Raw genomic sequence first — 21,015 nt, 5'->3', positions numbered from 1 at the left:
GGAAGGAAGGGTGTTAGTTTAGGGTTGTAGTTGCCTGGAGGTGTTCTTTTAGTGCGGTTTTGAAGGAGGATAGAGATGCCCTTTATTTTACACCTGTTGGGAGTGCATTCCATATTGAAGTGGCATAGAAAGAGAATGAGTTAAGACCTTTGTTAGTTCGGAATCTGGGTTTAACGTGGTTAGTGTTAGTGTTAGTGTTAGTGTTAGTGTTAGTGTTATTATGCTGTTTGTTACTTATGTATTTTATGTTGCAGCTATTTAAAATAGTTTTGTCAATTTGTTCTGGCCTGAAATAAATTTGCCCTTTGAAACATATCTTTGTCTTTGTGTGTTGTATGTAGACCACATTGCTTAGCAGAGTTCAGTGATGCAAATGCATGGCAAGTTGATCAACAGATTGTATTATTATCCAGTGCAATAACAGTCCTGAAATGAAGGCTAAAAGGGCATTAATGGGAACTTTAAAAACAAAAAGTAGAAGAAGTAACTAAATAGTTACTTTTCACAGAGTGAAAAGTAACTTAGTTACATAACTTAGTTACTTTTGAAATAAAGTAACTAGTAACTGTAACTAGTTACTGGTTTTCAGTAACTAACCCAACACTGTAAATAAGTACTTAATAATGACTAGTTAAGAGCCAATATGTTACTAATTTGCATGTTAATAAGCAACTAATTAATGGTGAATATGTTCCCCATACTAAAGTGTTACCATGTTTTTTTTACTGGTGCACAAAATGAATCGTGCATGAACATCACCTTGTTCAAACAACAAAACCAACACAGTGCATACACTCACAACAAATTACACACCTGCAAATGAGTGTGACTTCTGCTGTTGCCGTATCAGTAATACGCCGATAGGGAGAAGTTTTTATTTACACGATGAGTCGGGTGTGTCTTGACCTCTGCCGAACCCCTGAGCCCGACTCACCGAACCCCTAGGGTTCCATCGAACCCAGGTTAAGAACCACTGCCCTAAAGGGACATGGATGTTATGCAAGATCTCGCAATACTTTTTGAGAGATCTCGCAAAAGTTTTTTTCCTATGTCAGTGAACCGGAAGTGAAACAGACAGCAATGGAGGAGCGGGAGCATACCCATCATCTGTGCTCTGTTGTGGGACCATAATACGATTTGATGTCTTTATATGTTAGGCCAATACTAAAATAGATATCAATAAACTTCTCCCACGGATGGTGGGTAGGCTCCTCCATCGCTTTGTCTGTTTCACTTCCAGTTCACAATCGCTGTGTCTGTTTTACTTCCGGTTCCCTGACATAGGAAAAAAACCTATTGCGAGATCTCGCAAAACATTTTTTTCCCTCCATGTTCCTTTAGGGGCTCTGTAAAAAATGACCATACTGTGACTTTTTAGTAGTTTGGTGGAATAAGTTTGGACACCTCAGAGTTATTAGTATCAACTTGTTAGCTTTTTTTTCTCATCCATCACACATTTTTACTCTTTTTATTTTAAATTTTTACTGTTGTTTTTTTATCCAAAAATATGCTGCAAGTCAACAAAACGTGAGCTGCTATCTGCACTTTGGACACCTTTGTTTTAGTTAGAGATGTCCGATAATATCGGACTGACGATATTACCGGCCGATAAATGCTTTAAAATGTAAAATCGGAAATTATCGGTATCAGTTTCAAAAAGTTAAATTTATGACTTTTAAAACGCCGCTGCGTACACGGACGTAGGGAGAAGTACAGAGCGCCAATAAACCTTAAAGGCACTGCCTTTGCATGCCGGCCCAGTCACATAATATCTACAGTTTTCACACACACAAGTAAATGCAAGGCATACTTGTTTAACAGCCATACAGGTCACACTGAGGGTGGCCGTATAAACAACTTTTACACTGTTACAAATATGCGCCACACTGTGAACCCACACCAAACAAGAATGACAAACACATTTCGGGAGAACATCCGCACCGTAACACAACATAAACACAACGGAACAAATACCCAGAAACCCTTGCAGCACTAACTCTTCCTGGACGCTACAATATACACCCCCGCTACCCCCCCCCCCCCCCCCCCACCACATCAACCCTGCCCCTCACCAACCCCGCCCACCTCAACTTCCTCATGCTCTCTCAGGGAGAGCATGTCCCAAATTCCAAGCTGCTGTTTTGAGGCATGTTAAAAAAAAATTATGCACTTTGTGACTTCAATAATGAATATTCCAGTGCCATGTTGGCATTTTTTTCCCATGAGTTGATTTAGCCCTGTGATGAGGTGGCGACTTGTCCAGGGTGTACCCCGCCTTCCGCCCGAATGCAGCTGAGCTCCAGCACCCCCCGCGACCCCAAAAAGGACAAGCGGTAGAAAATGGATGGATGGATGGATGGATGAGTTGATTTATTTTGGAAAACCTTGTTACATTGTTTAATGCATCCAGCGGGGCATCACAACAAAATTAGGAATAATAATGTCTTAATTCCACGACTGTGTATATTGGTATCGGTTGATATCGGAATCAGTAATTAAGAGTTGGACAATATCGGGATAATCAGATAATCATCAAGTTTAAAAAGACTTTTGTCAAAATTGAAAGAACGAATCTGTTTAAAAAGACAGATGAAGTACTTTATTGATGCACATTATTTCTAGGCCTTTGTGGGCCACATAAAACAAGGTGGCGGGCTAGATCTGGCCCCCGGGCCTTGAGTTTGACGGAAGTGATTTAACACTTAGCATTGAGGCCACAATTCATTTCATTAACATATTAACGCTACAGACACACACAACGGCATGTTTCCAACATGGCTTACGAAAATCAATTTTAAACTGTCTAAATTCCCGCATAAAGGTTAGATGTTGGGGATTATCTTTCACATACATTACCGTGTGGACTCTGAGAGTTATTTAAAATTGTTAAAATATAGTACAGTATATAATAAGGGACCTTTAACACTGATCATTATTTCCATCGCAGTATCAGCATAATGTTTATGGAACATCTCGGACCGGCATAAAACATGATTTATTTGCAGGGTTGCAGCCAATAAATTGTCTAAGATGTAATGCCATGTTGTTCTTAAATATCATATATTTCCAATGATCAAAAGCAGATGGCAAGGACGTTCAGCAAATGGCAGCAAAGATGTGTGTTTGCTTAGTGAAAGCAGTGGACTCACAGTTGACAGTGATGTCTACAGTCTGGGTATCTGTGTCAATATTGTTGACAGCTGTGCATTCATACGTCCCTGCTCTCTGTCTGGAGATAGATGGGATTTCCAGGTAATCATCATCTGTTGCCAGGTCCCCTACACACCAGGTGCGAGAGAGAGAGAGAGAGGAAATGGTCATTCAGAAGTGTGACAAGACAACAGCTGTGGCTCCAAGTATAATCTTTACGCTCGGTGTCCTTGCATGTCCTCTGGGGAAGTAACTGCTGCAGTGATGCTGCACAAGACATACAGTATTGATGCCCAGGTATACAAACCTTTTCAAAACAAGGAATACATACTTGGATATACAGATGTACTATATTGCCAAAAGTATTTGGCCACCCATCCAAATGATGAGAATCAGGTGTCCTAATCACTTGGCCTGGTCACAGGTGTATAAAATCAAGTACTTAGGCATGGAGACTGTTTCTACACACATTTGTGGAAGAATGGGCCGCTCTCAGGAGCTCAGTGATTTCCAGCGTGGAACTGTCATAGGTTGCCACCTGTGCAACAAATCCAGTTGTGAAATTTCCTCGCTCCTTAATATTCTGGGTTTGGAAGTTGCCAGGAGAACGGTACATTTTGGACTACCGTATTTTTCGGACTATAAGTTGCGGTTTTTTTCATAGTTTGGCCGGGCTCCAGTGCGACTTATACTGTATTTTTCGGACTATAAGTCGCTCCGGAGTATACGTCGCACCGGCCGAAAATGCACAATAAAGAAGAAAAAAAACATATATACGTCGCACTGGAGTATAAGTCGCATTTTTGGGGGAAATTTATTTGATAAAATCCAACACCAAGAATAGACATTTGAAAGGCAATTTAAAATAAGTAAAGAATAGTAAACAACAGGCTGAATAAGTGTACGTTATATGACGCACAAATAACCAACTGAGAACGTGCCTGGTATGTTAACGCAACACATCATGGCAAGAGTCATTCAAATAACTATAACATATAGAACATGCTAAATGTTTACCAAACAATCTGTCACTCCCGATCGCTAAATCCGATGAAATCTTCCCCCTCGGTGTCGCTCCTGGTATGCGCCGCTAGCGTCCATTCTTTCTGCTGCTCGATCGCCGAGCATATTTCAATACGTCCAGCTTGTAATCTGCAGTATATGATTTCTTTTTCGGTGCCATTTTAGTTCAGTCCTTCTCAGTTTTTATAAGTTACCGCCAATGTTGCTGTGATCTATTTTAATAGCTCCGGCAGTAGCGTATAGCATATAGCAGTTAGCACTCCAAAACCCACAATGCACTTATGCCATGACCCTCCCCCGCCAAATTCTTATTTGTTGGCGTGTGAGTGACAATTGCTGACGTGTGTGTGACGATTGCGGACATTTTCTTCGTCGCTCACGCGAATGAGATAAATAATATTATTTGATATTTTACGGTAATATGTTAATAATTTCACACATAAGTCGCTCCGGAGTATACGTCGCACCCACGGCCAAACTATGAAAAAAACCTCGACTTATTGTCCAAAAAATACGGTATATGTTTTTTCCTTCTTTTTTATGCATTTTCGGCAGGTGCGACTTATACTCCGAAAAATAGGGTCTGTTTTCTCAGTACCTGTATTATGATTTCCCTATCAAATGAATAAATAAATATTATTTAAAACAAAAAAAGTAGTTTGTCTGCAGTATTTCTTATAATAACAATATCGCTGATACTTTGTTAATATGCTGGTCACAAGATGTAAATGGAGTAGTGTGGGAAGTTTTTTGAGTTTTTTTAGAGGGCTTAAATGGCGCAATAGAGTATTGTCATTAGCTCTGTAGCCACCTCGTACTTGCCGCATTTTACAAATTAGACCAAAAAAGATATATATATATATATATATATATATATATATATATATATATATATATATATATATATATATATATATATATTAATATTGATATTGATAACATAATTGTGAAATGCACTTTTTGGGGGGAATTTTGCATATCATTCACAATCCTTATGGAAGACAAGAGCACACACACACACATATATATATATATATATATATATATATATATATATATATATAATATTATGGCCAAAATAATCATCGCAATTATTGTTATCAATATTAAAATCAGGGTTATTAATAACAATTGTTCATTATGTTTGGTAAAACATAGTGTTTTCACAAGTCGACCATTTGTATCATTATTTTTTTCTTCTTCTTTCTTTTCAGACACATAGGCCCAATATGCCAGCACCAGGCGACCGCGCAGAACGGCCACACGCCATGTCTTATCCACGACCTACCGGATGGCGTGGATAAGACGTCATCATGTACAGTAATTGTTAATGAAATAGTCTAAAATGAAATAGTCTACTAAAAGGGCTAAATACATGTTACCCATATTCAAAGCAAATATGTGTTTTTGTTTATTGTCAGTATTAAGATTTCATCTTTTTCTCATTACATGATGCCTGTAGCTCTTTTTATTCCTTTTTGATGTTTTTTTTCGGGGCCATAAACAAACATCCATGTTTCGCGGGTGGCCCACACGTCATCAATTAGATACCCTTGCTTGACCTAATCATATATTTGATCATTTGCAGTGCAAACTTGTTAATTAACTGAGAAAATACAGAAATATATCGTAAGTGTTCTTTAGCATAACGACTGCACTCACGTAAAAAGAGTCCTTCGATGTGCAATTACATTTGGACTTAAGCATGTGCAGATCCATCAATTCCAATTGGGAGCACACCTTGCAGGTGTTTGCACCCAACTGAAAAGTGTCTCCAGACTCTATTTAGCACGATGGCTAGATCTCTCATATTTTACTCGGACTCCAGTCATCTTATAAACTCTTAACCAGTGACATGCAGTCAGGGGAGGCAGGTGAGGCGGGGCCTCACGTGCCATCATGGAAAGAAAAAAAATGTGAAAAGAAAAAAAAATTATTAAATTGTTATATGTATCCAGTGATTATACTATAAAGTTATTTTCCATTTAACTTCACCAGTTTTAAATTATTTTTATTCAAAATCGCTGAATTTTCACATTTGCCGTTCAAATACTGAGAAGAGACTCGGCTAACTTCTGGCCTGCTGTGCAGTGAGACCGTATTCCTATATGAATTATATTATACATTTCCATAGTTTAGTTAGCTGAGGTATATAATGTACAGTGTATTTTGTCAACAACTGTATGTGTGTAACGTATTTCTTGTGCTGAGCAATCATAAAACGGCTGCGAAGACGCACTGGGTGAGGCTCGCAGTAATCCCGCCTCCTGGTGGTAGAGAGCGCTAGTGATCCCAGAGATCCTTCTTGCGACTACTCGGCTGCAGAAAAAGTGACAACAAGCAGCAACAGTTAGCAGCGATCGTTTATTTTTTCCTTTTGCCTGGACTATTAACATGGAGGATTACATATCTAAAATAAAACAGTTTTCTAAACTGGACTTTCAATCGAAGCAGGAGGTAATACTTAAAGGAAGATCTCCATCGAGACAGAGAGACTTTTAAAACTGAAGAAAGATAAGGAAGACTTCTGTAAACAAGTTATCGATGCTTTTGTTCAAAAAGAGCTGCGCATGGACTTCATTTATAATTAAAAGTAAGACCATAATAACGTTTTTTTTATTAAATGTGCTTTTTTGTGTGCTACAGTTTGTATGTGTAAAGTTAAAGTTAAGTTAAAGTACCAATGATTGTCACACACACACTAGGTGTGGTGAAATTTGTCCTCTGCATTTGACCCATCCCTTTGATCACCCCTTGGGAGGTGAGGGGAGCAGTGGGAGCACCCGGGAATCATTTTTGGTGATTTAACCCCCAATTCCAACCCTTGATGCTGAGTGCCAAGCAGGGAAGAATGCTGGTATGAGCTTTTAAACATAACCCGTTAACTGCTGCCAATCAAATGGTGAATAAGATACTCTTTAGGGTTCATATGTTTGTAAATCTGACTGTGATGAAGTCAGTGCCTCACCAGCCATGAACCTCACCGCACGTCACTGCTGGAAACATATCTTATCTTAATGTAGGCAGAATTTGGAGTTAAATTGCTTTTTTTCCACATAAGACCAATTTTACAAAATCACCATTTCTTCCAGTTCTAAATTTACTATTTGTCAAAGACAAGACACTTTTTAATCAGGGATTTGTACATAATTTTGTGTATGTAAGTTTTAATGAATTATCAAGTATTTTATCACTTGTGCCACTTTCTGCAGTGCAATGAACACAACTACTCGTGTGAAATATATCTGTGTTTGCCCTAGATGATTTGCTGAAAAGTCAGCTTCTCTCAAAAAGACGACTTTCAATAATAAATCACTGTGTAGCCGCTCTTAAAAACACAATTGTTCAAAAGTTCAGGGCTGACAGGAATAATGAGTTGGCAATCGTCTTGGGGGAAGAAACTTAAGCCGGACAAAGATTGAATGATAGCGTGTCTTGTGCGAAAAGAGGAATACTGTAATGCATTTCAAGGTTTCACATTGCATTCACTACTCTCCAGCAAGATTGAAAAGCAAATCCTAACATTGATGCAGACTATGTCGAAACTAAGGTTGTCAACTCCTTGAAAAATGAATAAGAAACACCTTGTTGTCAGGGCCAAGCCAAAAAGGGGGTGGATATATTTTTGCCTTCTTTGTACGAACTATTTTACAATACAGTATTTGATTTGACCTCCATTTAATTAGATGCATGTTTTGGAGTAATATGGAAGACAAATTGTTCAATAATTATTTTTTTAAATACAAAAGTTCTCACAAAAGTAACTACAAAACCTGCTCAGTGGCCTTGTGGTTAGAGTGTCCGCCCTGAGATTGGTAGGTCGTGAGTTCAAACCCCGGCCGAGTCATACTAAAGACTATAAAAATGGGACTGCTTGGCACTCAGCATCAAGGGTTGGAATTGGGGGTTAAATCACCAAAATGATTCCCGAGCGTGGCCACTGCTGATGCTCACTGCTCCCCTCACCTCCCAGGGGGTGGAACAAAGGGGATGGGTCAAATGTGAAGGTTAATTTCACCACACCTAGTCTGTGTGTGACTATCAGTGGTACTTTAACTTTAAAAGCACTTGGAGATCCACCGAGCTCTAACTCCAGGAGTAAAAAAGTTCTGAATCCAGGTGGTCATCCACATCACCCCCAAAATGTAACCAGTTATTATTCCATTATTCCTTATTCCATTTCTGACATCGATCGTTTAATCCAGGGGTCGGGAACCTTTTTGGCTGAGAGAGCCATGAAAGCCAAATATTTTAAAATTGATTTCCATAAGAGCCGTATAAAAAATGTTAACACTGAATACAACTATATATGTGCATTTTTAAGTTAGACCAAAAGAGTATCATACGTTTCTTATTATTTTTAATAACTGTTATTCTGAAGCTAACCAATAATAGATCAAATACTTCTTACCATTAATACGACTTCTGGTGCTGCATGGTTTTGCTGATGGCTTTGTAGTCTGGCTGATACGTGGTTATTTTTAACACTGTAATTACCAGCGGAATTATTCAATACTTATCGTGTTAAGCAATGACAGCTACGATTTATCTGAGAGCCAGATGCAGTCATCAAAAGAGCCACATCTGGCTCGAGAGCCATAGGTTCCCAACCCCTGGTTTAATCAAAATGTGCCCATACATTTTTGAGCTACTGTCAAGATGTGTGCATTTCTGCATGTAATCTGATCAAGTGTATTCTGTGAATTGGCCACCAGAATGTGTCAGGAAAGGACACCAGTTAAAAATATCTTAAACGATGATGTTTTACTGTTTAAACATTTTAATGTGTTTTAAATAGGGCTGTCAAACTATAAAAAATGTCATTTGCGATTAATCGCATTTTGTTCATAGTTAACTCAAAATTATTCGTGATTAATCGCAGATAGGTATACTTTTTCATCATTAATAAGTGTACCCTAGACATATGATTTTCAGGAGGGGTGGTTTCATATTGCTGCATGAAAATGTTTTGACATTCTCTATTAATTAATAAAATTTAATATTTTGCCTGCTAATCATTCTGTAATTGAGGACTCGACCAGAACATAATAATAATAAATGATAATCTGTTATGAAATAATTTACACAATATTTCAGCCAGCCATAAAAATCCCGCCCCCGGCCATATTCCTCAACTGATGTACTAGCCTTTCTTTAGGTGCAAATATCACAGAATAGCATTGCAAAACATATTTGACAAAGCATGAACCTAATGTAAGACATTTTTATTTTGTTAATGTCAGGGTTTCCCCTAAATTGCCAAAATACCAAAATACTAGATGTGAGGGCGTGGTTGATATGACATCATTACCTGATTTTCTATAATGCATATATTCTTTAAAAAGGCAAACAAAACGTGGATATACATTTAAAACAAATATGTTATTATTAAGTATAGTATTAACATACATATTTTTTCTAACATAATATCATCGTTTTGTTCTATTTTTAAATTGTTGCTGCTGATTGTACTTTGTTGAGATTTTTTTTTTTTAGAGAGATTTCTCCATTCCTTTTAGTCACTTTTTCTGTATTAAAATGATTGGCAAAAAATCTAGCATCTATTTCTGGTGTTATTAGCGACTGTACTCGTATTTAGAGACTTTATTTAGATTCTGTCTGTGACGAAAAGTGAACCGCAAAGAGCCTGACGTCACACTTGCTTCACGTTGCTCGGAGCCTTTCTCTCTTTAAAAACCGCCAGTGTCATCTTAAATTATGACAATAGCTGTTGGCGGGTATATTTCGAATATATTAAAGTACATCCACAGAACGAACACGATGCTTCCGCTCCAGACAACCCAGTGCGTATAACTTACGAACATCAGAACATCGGTTTTGGGAGCACCAAATTTTCGGTGCATCATTAAAATAAATAATAAACTATATATAGCCATTAATTCTGTAACTTCCTGCTGGTGTTGATGTGTATGTTAGTGTGTTATGGTGGTCATTTTTCCCATGGTCTATGAACACACCGTGTCGGCAGGGAATGAACAAGTGTTGTGTGTATAGGAGGCAGACGTTTGTGCACGGAGGAAATACTTGCTGAAATTTGGCCTGTTATTATAAAATTGGTCATAAAACTAAAGCATTTCTTCTCTTGGACGCTACAATACTTTATATTACTTTATATGGTTAGGCTCATTAAGGAGGAATCCTAAACGTACAAACCCCGTTTCCATATGAGTTGGGAAATTGTGTTAGATGCAGTGTTGGGTTAGTTACTGAAAACCAGTAACTAGTTACAGTTACTAGTTACTTTATTTCAAAAGTAACTTAGTTACTAACTCAGTTACTTACACCAAAAAGTAATGCGTTACTGTGAAAAGTACTGTAACTATTTAGTTACTTATTTTTTTCTTCTTTTTTTTTTAAAGCTCCCATTAATGCCCTTTTTGCCTTCATTTCAGTACTGTTATTGCACTGGAGAATAATACAATCTGTTGATCTGTTGACATACATTTTTATTTTCCTTTTAACATAATTAATGAAAAACAGTGCAACATAAAAAGGCATTCCTCCTTTCTTTAAACTTGAACCAATGACCATGAATAAAAAACAAGTTAAAGTGCAACATAAGAAGGCACATCATCTTCCTTGAAACATAAAGCCTGACATCTGGAGTGATGCTGCTGTCTTCCACACTTGGAGCCATGGATTGTAGAATACTTGTTTTCAGTGGCAGGATCATTGACACAGATGGTGAAGTTTCAGTGCTCAGTAGAGATGGAACACTTTTGAGGGGTTTAAGCACCTGGAGGACCTCACCTGCCACTCTCACATCATCATCAGACAGGGTGACATTTGTCTTCAGGGTGTTGTGGGTCAATGCAGAGTATATAGCTGCCTGCTGCTCCAACATATCATAAGTGGAGTTCCACCTCGTTTGGACATCATGTATGAGCAGGCAGCTTTAGCATTTCTTGCTTTGTCTTAAGCACATGAGCAGCTGTTGTGCTTGGGTGGAAGTAAGAAACCTTCCTGATCCTCCCAAAGAGGCGCTCCATCCTATTGACTGAGATTCCCTTCTGTGATGCCAAATTCACTACATGTGCAAAGCACCTATCTGTGGTCCCAGTCCTGCCTCATTCTCTGTAATTATTTGATTTTTGGCATCATCACGTGTGACTGGGATATCTTTATCTTCCAGTCCTCCACTGCTTGTGTCAGTACCTGCGCAAGGTGACTCTCGTAGAGGGGGCGTGTCTTCTCATCTCCCAGTCTGCTGTGATGAAGTGAGCGCTTATAGTTCCGCTGGACGTCCACCCGTCTGTCATGAGCGCAACAGATGATGCTCGGGATAGTTCATCCACAACTTTTTTCTTCTCCTGCTCATAAAGATCTGGCACAATCTTATTGCTGAAGTGGGTGCGCGACGGGATGTCGTAACGTGGTTCAAGCACGTTCAGCATGTGTTTAAAACCCTCGTTTTGCACAACCGAGTCTGCACTTATAAACACACCGATTCAATGGCGGGGGCGTTCAAGCTCCTCCGTTACTCCGCTCGCCATGACCACGCTGTGTGTGGACTGATTGTGCCAACAACTTTTTTTCCCCACACCCACACCCACACACACATAGACCGCGCCTCTTTTCTTCTCTCCGGCTTGTGACAGAGGAAGATTCAGAAGAACGACACTGCAGCGCTTCTGTTTCTAGCCGATACTACATCAAAAGTAACGTAAAATAACGCAGTAACGCATCATGTAGTAACGGTAACTAAATTACTGAATAAAAAAAAATAACGCGTTAGATTACTAGTTACCGCCGAAACTAACGGCGTTACAGTAACGCGTTACTTTGTAACGCGTTAGTCCCAACACTGGTTAGATGTAAATATAAACGGAATACAATGATTTGCAAATCCTTTTCAACCCATATTCAATTGAATGCACTACAAAGACAAGATATTTGATGTTCAAACTCATCATTTTTTATTTTTTTTTGCAAATAATAATTAACTTAGAATTTCATGGCTGCAACACGTGCCAAAGTAGTTGGGAAAGGGCATGTTCACCACTGTGTTACATCACCTTTTCTTTTAACAACACTCAATAAACGATTGGGAACTGAGGACACTAATTGTTGAAGCTTTGAAAGTGGAATTCTTTCCCATTCTTGTTTTATGAAGAGCTTCAGTCGTTCAACAGTCCGGGGTCTCCGTTGTCGTATATTACACTTCATAATGCGCCACACATTTTCAATGGGAGACAGGTCTGGACTGCAGGAGGAACAGGAAAGTACCTGCACTCTTTTTTTACGAAGCCACACTGTTGTAACACGTGCTGAATGTGGCTTGGCATTGTCTTGCTGAAATAAGCAGGGGCGTCCATGAAAATGACGGCGCTTAGATGGCAGCATATGTTGTTCCAAAACCTGTATGTACCTTTCAGCATTAATGGTGCCTTCACAGATGTGTAAGTTACCCATGCTTTGGGCACTAATGCACCCCCATACCATCACAGATGCTGGCTTTTGAACTTTGTGTCGATAACAGTCTGGATGGTTCGCTTCCCCTTTGGTCCGGATGACACGATGTCGAATATTTCCAAAAACAATTTGAAATGTGGACTCGTCAGACCACAGAACACTTTTCCACTTTGCATGAGTCCATCTTAGATGATCTCGGGCCCAGAGAAGCCGGCGGCGTTTCTGGATGTTGTTGATAAACGGCTTTCGCTTTGCATAGTAGAGCTTTAACTTGCACTTACAGATGTAGCGACAAACTGTATTTAGTGACAGTGGTTTTCTGAAGTGTTCCTGAGCCCATGTGGTGATATCCTTTAGAGATTGATGTCGGTTTTTGATACAGTGGGATCGAAGGTCACGGTCATTCAATGTTGGTTTCCGGCCATGCATGTACATGTGAGGGGAGCAGTGAGCAGCAGCGGTGGCCACGAATCATTTGGTGATTTAACCTCCAATTCCAACCCTGGATGCTGAGTGCCAGGCAGGGATGTAATGGGTCCCATTTTTATAGTCTTTGGTATGACTCCGCCGGGGTTTGAACTCACAACCTTCCACTGAGCAAGTTACTCTTGCAAACACAACCCTGACTCTGACGAGCTCTCTCTGCCACAAAAGGTATGCCATTGAACAACCAGGGATCAACAGAAATGTCGGTACTAATATATTCTCTTATTGGTGACAAAGCAGAAGAGGGCTAGAAAGATGTTTCAGTTAATTAATTCAGTTTGAAAAGATCAAGCATTCACTAAAAGGGTTCTGGGATACATTATTCTCCATCTGGTGTTGACATACTTGAACGTATTGGAAACTGCGCCTACTTAATAATAATGTTTCATAATTTCCAGCTATTTTGGTCCATCTAATTCAGAGTCAGGCCTGTATAGTTTCACAGTAAGCTCTGTTTTTTGAGGTTGGGCTAAGCTTTACTTTAAAGCGGGTTGGGAAGGGTGTTTATTTCTCTTTTTGCGTCAATTGCTATATGTGTGTTGTATGTGAAATTATATACACTTTTTTTCTGAGGACGTTTATTGCATTCTAAATAATAAATACATTTGATGGAGCCAATGCGGGCCGCTCAATTCTGCCTATAGTGCCGCTAAAAAAGCATCCAAACAACTCCATTAGGGTTTTATATACATTGTGTAAGTATATATGTAATGTAGTAACAGGCACATTTATAATAACATTTAATATTGACGTATTTTGATCATTTTAAGCATACACAACGCATTCATTTAAAAAATGCATCACAACTAGGGATGTCCGATAATGGCTTTTTGCCGATATCCGATATTCCGATATTGTCCAACTCTTTAATTACCGATACCGATATCAACCGATACCAACAGATGTATACAGTCGTGGAATTAACACATAATTATGCCTAATTTGGACAACCAGGTATGGTGAAGATAAGGTTGTTTTTTTTTAATTGATAAAATAAAATAAGATAAATAAATTAAAAACATTTTCTTGAATAAAAAAAAAGGAAAACAATATAAAAACCGTTACATAGAAACTAGTAATTAATGAAAATTAGTCAAATAACTGTTAAAGGTTAGTACTATTAGTGGACCAGCAGCACGCACAATCATGTGTGCTTACGGACTGTATCCCTTGCAGACTGTATTGATATATATTGATATATAATGTAGGAACCAGAATATTAATAACAGAAAGAAACAACCCTTTTGTGTGAATGAGTGTGAATGAGTGTAAATAGGGGAGGAAGGTTTTTTGGGTTGGTGCACTAATTGTAAGTGTATCTTGTGTTTTTTATGTTGATTTAATAAATAAAAAATAAAAAAACATACAGATAATAAAAAAAACGATACCGATAATTTCCGATATTACATTTTAACGCATTTATCGGCCGATAATATCGGCAGGCTGATATTATTGGACATCTCTAATCACAACCTTTGCTTTTTTTTCTTCATCACTGATTTTTGCTCACTGCAGACTTTATGAGAGCCACCAAACATAAGAAAACATCACTTACTGTACAATTTCTGCTGTCATTAGGATGCCGACTACTGGGATGTTCATATATTCCATTTTAGGTGAAAATTGTCTCATAATCCTCGCGAAGAAACAGGGTGGGGGGTCGGGGGGAGTAAGCGTCTTTTTAATAATAATAATAATGGATTAGATTTATATAGCGCTTTTCTAGACACTCAAAGCGCTTCACAGAGAAGTGTCATTATGGCCATTTGCGGGTCCTAAATGGCTGTCAAAGTGTACCAACTTGTCGGATTATATTCTCGGGCCATCTACTTTCCAGGTGAGATGCATGATTTATGATCTACAATAAACTTACAGGGAGCAAGGAAGCGAGGAAACAGCAGACAACTCGATGATGTAAATATAGGGACACACGGAAGTGATTACATCGCCGCTATAAATAGTTTGTTTGCGTTAGCACTTATAATAACAACATCTCTAACACTTGGTTAATATTTAAGTCACAAAATGTAAATGGAGTACTGTTGGCCCTTTTCGGATGGTTATTTATTGGATTTTATGAGCGAAATAGTGGAGCTTTTATTTATGTTTATTTAATATTCAGGTCTGTATAGTTTCACAGTAAGTTCTGTTTTTGAGGTTGGGCTAAGTTTTACTTTATAAGCGGGTTGGGAAGGGTGTTTATTTCTCTATATGTGTCAATTGCTATATGTGTGTTGTATTTGAAATTATATACATGTTTTTCTGAGGACGTTTTTCTTACACTGTGTTTTTTATATCAGTGCTCTATAAAAAAAAAATATATATATATATTTATTTATATGAGAAAAAGAGCAGATAGGACGTGACTCTTACACCGTGCTTCCAATGCTACAGCTTTGCAAGGTAAATTCTATGTTCCACCGATTATCAGCCTTGGGCATACGGAATTTTTTAATGTCCCAGGCAGCCTTTGATGGATCATCCTCTTTGAAGGAAACAACCATAAAGGGGTGAGTTAAGCTACGAATCGTAGAAATACACTACCTCTGGGTTTTACATATTATCACACTGCACAGAAGAAGCTGGATCTCTATAGAGGTTTGCCGGTGAAGATGATGTGTTGTGACATTAGTTTTGATTGTTATCATCCACAGCACGGATAGATCAGTATACAAAGGAGAAACAGATTGGCTAATTTCTTTGAATGTGTCTGTTGGACAGTATTTTGTGATATGTTTAGTAAAACAAGTTGCTCGAGCTTGGCATGTCAGATTCAGTTGGCAGGTGTTGGGCTTGGATTTTCAGATACAAATTGAAGCAAAAGAATAAAAAAAATGTTGATAGCTAGCATGGAGACAGAATACATATTTTTTTGGGGGGGATGTATCAAATAATTTGGCTGCATCACACAAGCCTCCAGTGAGTTCGAAGCAATGCCTAGATCAATAAACATGGTGCCTGTTCAACCCAGTAGATGAAGCTCACAAGAACAAGGATGGACGACACTGATTGAGGAGATATGCTTCTGACAGGAATGAAGAGAAAAACAGAAAACAAGTGAAGATAACCACAACAAAAAAGATCAGGAAATGTGATCAACTATACATAATTGGGTTGTAACTCAGTTTTTGAACCAAAGCTTCAGTTAATTTTCGGTACGTTTTTTGTGTTTAAGGAGAACAGCTTTCTTTTCAATCAAAAATGTCTTTTTATTTTGCTTGTCAGCAAAAACTGTATTTTGTAAAGTATCACTGGTGTACTGGATACTATACGACTTTTCTAAAGTTAACAATAACTAAAAAACACTTTCCAATGTTGAATTTCCACTTATTTATTAACTACTTGTATACACGTTGGTGTGCCATCAGGGCCAGCAAGGCCTTCTCTGCTGGCCTAACATAACCAGAAATCATGATCATAATTAAAGATACAAGTATTTTTTAATTTACTTTCCCTAAAAATCTAAAATTATTCATTATAATACGTGTATTATGCTCCTTCCAGTGCTGTTGTTTTTAGGTTTTAGAGTTTGTATCCAATCAGAATTCACCTAGCTTATGTTGCCATGCTATACCAAATCTGCCGGAGGCCTTCAGAATCAACAATGTGGGCGTCCGTGCACTGTAAGCGATCGGGAACATACAGTTGATAGACAGTTGCGATAGCCAATCAGATCACGAGTTGTTGTCAGTAAGGCCTACTAGATGGCCTAAGGCAGACATATATTGTGATGTTATGAGCTAGGTAACCTAGGAACTCCATTACCCAGCATGCCACAGTAGTGAAGAGCATAGCCCCGTTTAGGTTGTTGAATGTCGACATGCCGGCAGCTTGATGTTATCGATGAGCACGCTGTGGAGTAAACTTTAAAAACTCAGCCAGCATGCCTCGTCTGCATCTTTTATGATTAGACAAGACAACACATATATTTGCAAGGCCATTTAGGCTAAGGATATTTAAAGAGAAACTACATCTTGTGAGACGATGTCGGCCAACCCCGGAAGCTAGTTCAGCTGTCCTGGCGATGAAATGTGAGTTCAGGTTTCTTTATTTTTCACGTTTAATATGTTTTTTTGCAATTTTAATTTTGACAGTACCACATAAGATATGTTTTAATTGCTGATGCGGGTTTATTGATTTTTAAATGCGCCGGAAAATAACCTGTTTTGTACAATACCCAGTAATGCGTAAATGTGTTTCTGTATAGTATTTCTCCAGCAATGGTCATGTGGTGACATCAATTATGGTATTTTGAGAGGTAATCATTGAAGTCGGACATCACTGAAGGCCTAGGTGGGAAACGCACGGCCCCCCACTATGTATACACCAGTACTTCTCACCAGTGATTTGGCAGCGGGATACACCATCCCACCTTAATGGCGAGCAGTGACCCAAATCTCGGACATTTACTACCTCAAATAGCTTATATTTAATGTAGACATTAAAGTGCAGTTCTGATTTGAGGTAATGCAAAATAACAAAGTGTCCCAGCATAAAACAAGTTCAATTATCATTCCAGAAAGTTTTTATCCACAAATTGCGAATAAAAACTTATTTTGTGAGAAAACACAAATTCTAAAGTGTCTGTTAAGGTTTTCAGTGCATGATATATCTGAGTTGAATCAGACAAAACACATAAAACGTATGATTAAAAAGTATTTAAGTATAAATAAAAAAAACATTTCTTCAATAGGTACATTTTATCTACCAGTCTGGACCAACAGTTCAGTCACATAGTTTGACCTGCAAGTCCACATAGTGGGCGAGATTTGTTAAAGCAACAAGGTGAGCTGCAGTGGAGTGGTGACACGCTGTCTCTCGCCAGGACCATTCAACAGATTTGACTTAAGCATGTGCTTTTTTAAATTGCCGTCTTTCAAACGTTCTACTAATGCTTGCAATAAATCTAGATTTTTTTTCATCTTTACCATGTGAGGGGGTAAAGTGGGATAAGTTGGGAGAGGCATAACCATACTTGCCAACCCTCCCGGATTTTCCGGGACACTCCCGAAATTCAGCGCCTCTCCCGAAAACCTCTCGGGACAAATTTTCTCCCGAAAATCTCCCGAAATTCAGGCGGAGCTGGAGGCCACGCCCTCCTCCAGCTCCATGCGGACCTGAGTGACGTGTCGACAGCCTGTTTTCACGTCCGCTTTCCCACAATATAAACAGCGTGCCTGCCCAATCACTTTATAACTGTAAAATGATGGCGGGCGAGTTCTTGGTTCCTTATGTGGGTTTATTGTTAGGCAGTTTCATTAACGTCCTCCCAGCGCGGCAACAACACACAACAACAGCAGTCACGTTTTCGTCTACTGTAAAGCAGTTCGTCTGCCGTAAACAGCAATGTTGTGACACTCTTAAACAGGGCAATACTGCCATCTACTGTACATGCATATGTGACAATAACATTTACGGCTTTTAGAGAGTGCAGTGCACAACTGCGCACACAACAAGGAGACGAAGCAGAATGCATAGACAGAGAGGATGTTCAGCATGGTTAGAAAAATAGTGACAGAGAATAGAACAAGGATGGACAATTCAACCCTTAACTCAACAATGAGTCGATGAGTGTTATGTGTGTGTGTATATGTGTAAATAAATGAACACTGAAATTCAAGTATTTTTCTTATTTATATATATATATATATATATATATATATATATATATATATATATATATATATATATATATATATATATATATATAGCTAGAATTCACTGAAAGTCAAGTATTTATTATATATATATATATATATATATATATATATATATATATATATATATACTGTATATATATGAAATACTTGACTTGGTGAATTCTAGCTGTAAATATACTCCTCCCCTCTTACCCCCCCACACCTCCCGAAATCGGAGGTCTCCAAGTTGGCAAGTATGGGCACAACTATACTTGAAAGCCGCGGCGAGAGCTTTTTGCTACCAGCTCAAGTGCACACGCACACATGCACATGCATGCGCACAAAATGTAAAATTAATGACAAAAGCTAAAAACTATTGTCCATAAGGGCGGATTGTTCCATGCAGGGCGGACCTGTATTTTAGAGCCTACCATTGCATCCCTAATACATAGCCTTTGGGGTTTACTATGAATACAGTAAGAAATGAGGAAAGAGTGCTTTAGGCCTACAACCTTTCAGTGGACAACATGAAACCAAATAAATTGAGAAGGTATTTAGAGACCTCCACACCAGTTATGTCAATAAACCACTAACTTTTTGTAAAATGAATGATGGAGCTGACATGTGATCAATGTTTTGACCAGTTTAAATGTTAGAAAATGAGTTCAAACTTAAAGAGGAACTGCACTTTTTTGGGAATGTTGCCTATCGTTCACAATCCTTATAAGAGACAAGAACACACATCTATTTTTTTTTTGCATTCTAATTTGTAAAAATCAGCTTGTTCTAGGTGGCTGGCAATGCAGCTAATGGGATCAATCAGTTTTTCCACTTTAAAAATGCATCCAAAATTCGCCAACAATACTTGATTACGTTCCATAACCTGTATAATAACCAAGCTGTAGCGATATCGTTATTGTAAGAGCAAACACTGCGGTACTGTTTTTCTTGCGTAGTAACACATCGCCTTGCACCGACATGCTACGGGATTAGCCATAATCTATTTTCTGCGTCAGCAGCTATTCGGCTTTTGAGTTTGTAATGCACAACACAATGCGACAGGACACCAATCTGTACTGACTGAAAAACATGAACAATCATATTACAGTATCTGTGTCAGGATTCTCACTGACAGTTTGGTTTTGTTTTGTTTTTTTCTCGGTGTTTGTTTTATTTCCTGTCAGCGCTTTTATTTTGGTTCCTTTTCCTGCATGTCTCAGTGAGTGCTTGTTTCCCTCGCCTGTACCTGATTGGCAGTCTGGCACACCTGGTGGTAATTGCCAATCAGGCTCCTATTTATACCTGCCTCTCCCTCCAGTCAGTGCTGGAGTATTACTAGCTGTATGCTGTGGACTTTGAGCTGTTCTTGTATGCTGAACGCTTTTGACTGTTCGCTGTCTCCAGTTCTCCTTGGTTCCTGGTTCCTGTTTGCTGTCTCAAGTTTGCCTGTTTCCTGGTTTCTGTTTCGTGTTTTCCTTGCATTTTTTGGACATTAAAATCATATTTTCCTGCACCAAGCCTGCCATCTCTGCATCTTGGGGTTCGTCACCTCTACTTCCTGACAGAATACTCCAGCCAAATATGAACCCCATGGAGATTTCTATGGCGGAGAGGCTTGACAGGATGCTGGCTCTGATGGCCGAATGGAGGAGATGTTTTGCCTCCTTTCAAGCTCCCTCCCACCCATCCCTGTCATCTGTGGGCCTCTTTGTGACAGGCTGTGTTGCTGGGGAGGCAATTGATTTTGGGTAAGCACTTAATTTCTGTTTGCAAAAATTGCCTCCAAGTTTCACACGTACACCATTAAAGTGGCACTGCACTCTTATTATGAATTTCACAAATTGTTCACAAAATTATGAGAAACATGACAACGGATGGATTCATTTTTAATGCATTCTAAATAATAAATACATTTGATGGAGCCTATGTGAGCCGTTCAATTCTGCCTATAGAGCTCCTAAAAAAGCATCCAAACACCTCCATTAGTGTTTTATATACATTGTGTAAGTATATATGTAATGTAGTAACAGGCACATTTATAATAACATTGAATATTTACGTATTTTAATCATTATAAACATATGCAACGCATTAATTTAAAAAACGCATCACAACCTTTGCTTTTTTTTCTTCATCAATGATTTCTGCTCACAGCAGAATTTATGAGAGCCAACAAACATAATAAAACACCACTTACTGTACAAGGTCTGCTGTCATTAGGATGCCGACTGCTGGGATGTCATATATTCCATTTTAAGTGAAGAATGTCTCATAATCCTCATGA

At 38.6% G+C, this 21,015-nt stretch overlaps 1 protein-coding gene across 5 annotated transcripts in view; it reads right to left on the bottom strand.

Moving 5' to 3' along the window:
• The window catches only part of ntm (neurotrimin), a 492,772-nt gene that overhangs the window by 47,363 nt on the left and 424,394 nt on the right, over positions 1-21,015 (bottom strand). For all 5 annotated transcript variants that reach the window (XM_061961918.2, XM_061961917.2, XM_061961919.2 and 2 more), the window contains one exon: positions 3,150-3,278. In XM_061961918.2, coding sequence (XP_061817902.1) covers positions 3,150-3,278 — 129 coding nt within the window. The remainder of the gene's footprint in view (positions 1-3,149; positions 3,279-21,015) is intronic.

The sequence above is a fragment of the Nerophis lumbriciformis genome, linkage group LG09 (genome assembly GCF_033978685.3).
Source record: "Nerophis lumbriciformis linkage group LG09, RoL_Nlum_v2.1, whole genome shotgun sequence".
NCBI classification, from domain to species: domain Eukaryota; kingdom Metazoa; phylum Chordata; class Actinopteri; order Syngnathiformes; family Syngnathidae; genus Nerophis; species Nerophis lumbriciformis.
This window is presented reverse-complemented; position numbering and strand designations above follow the sequence as displayed.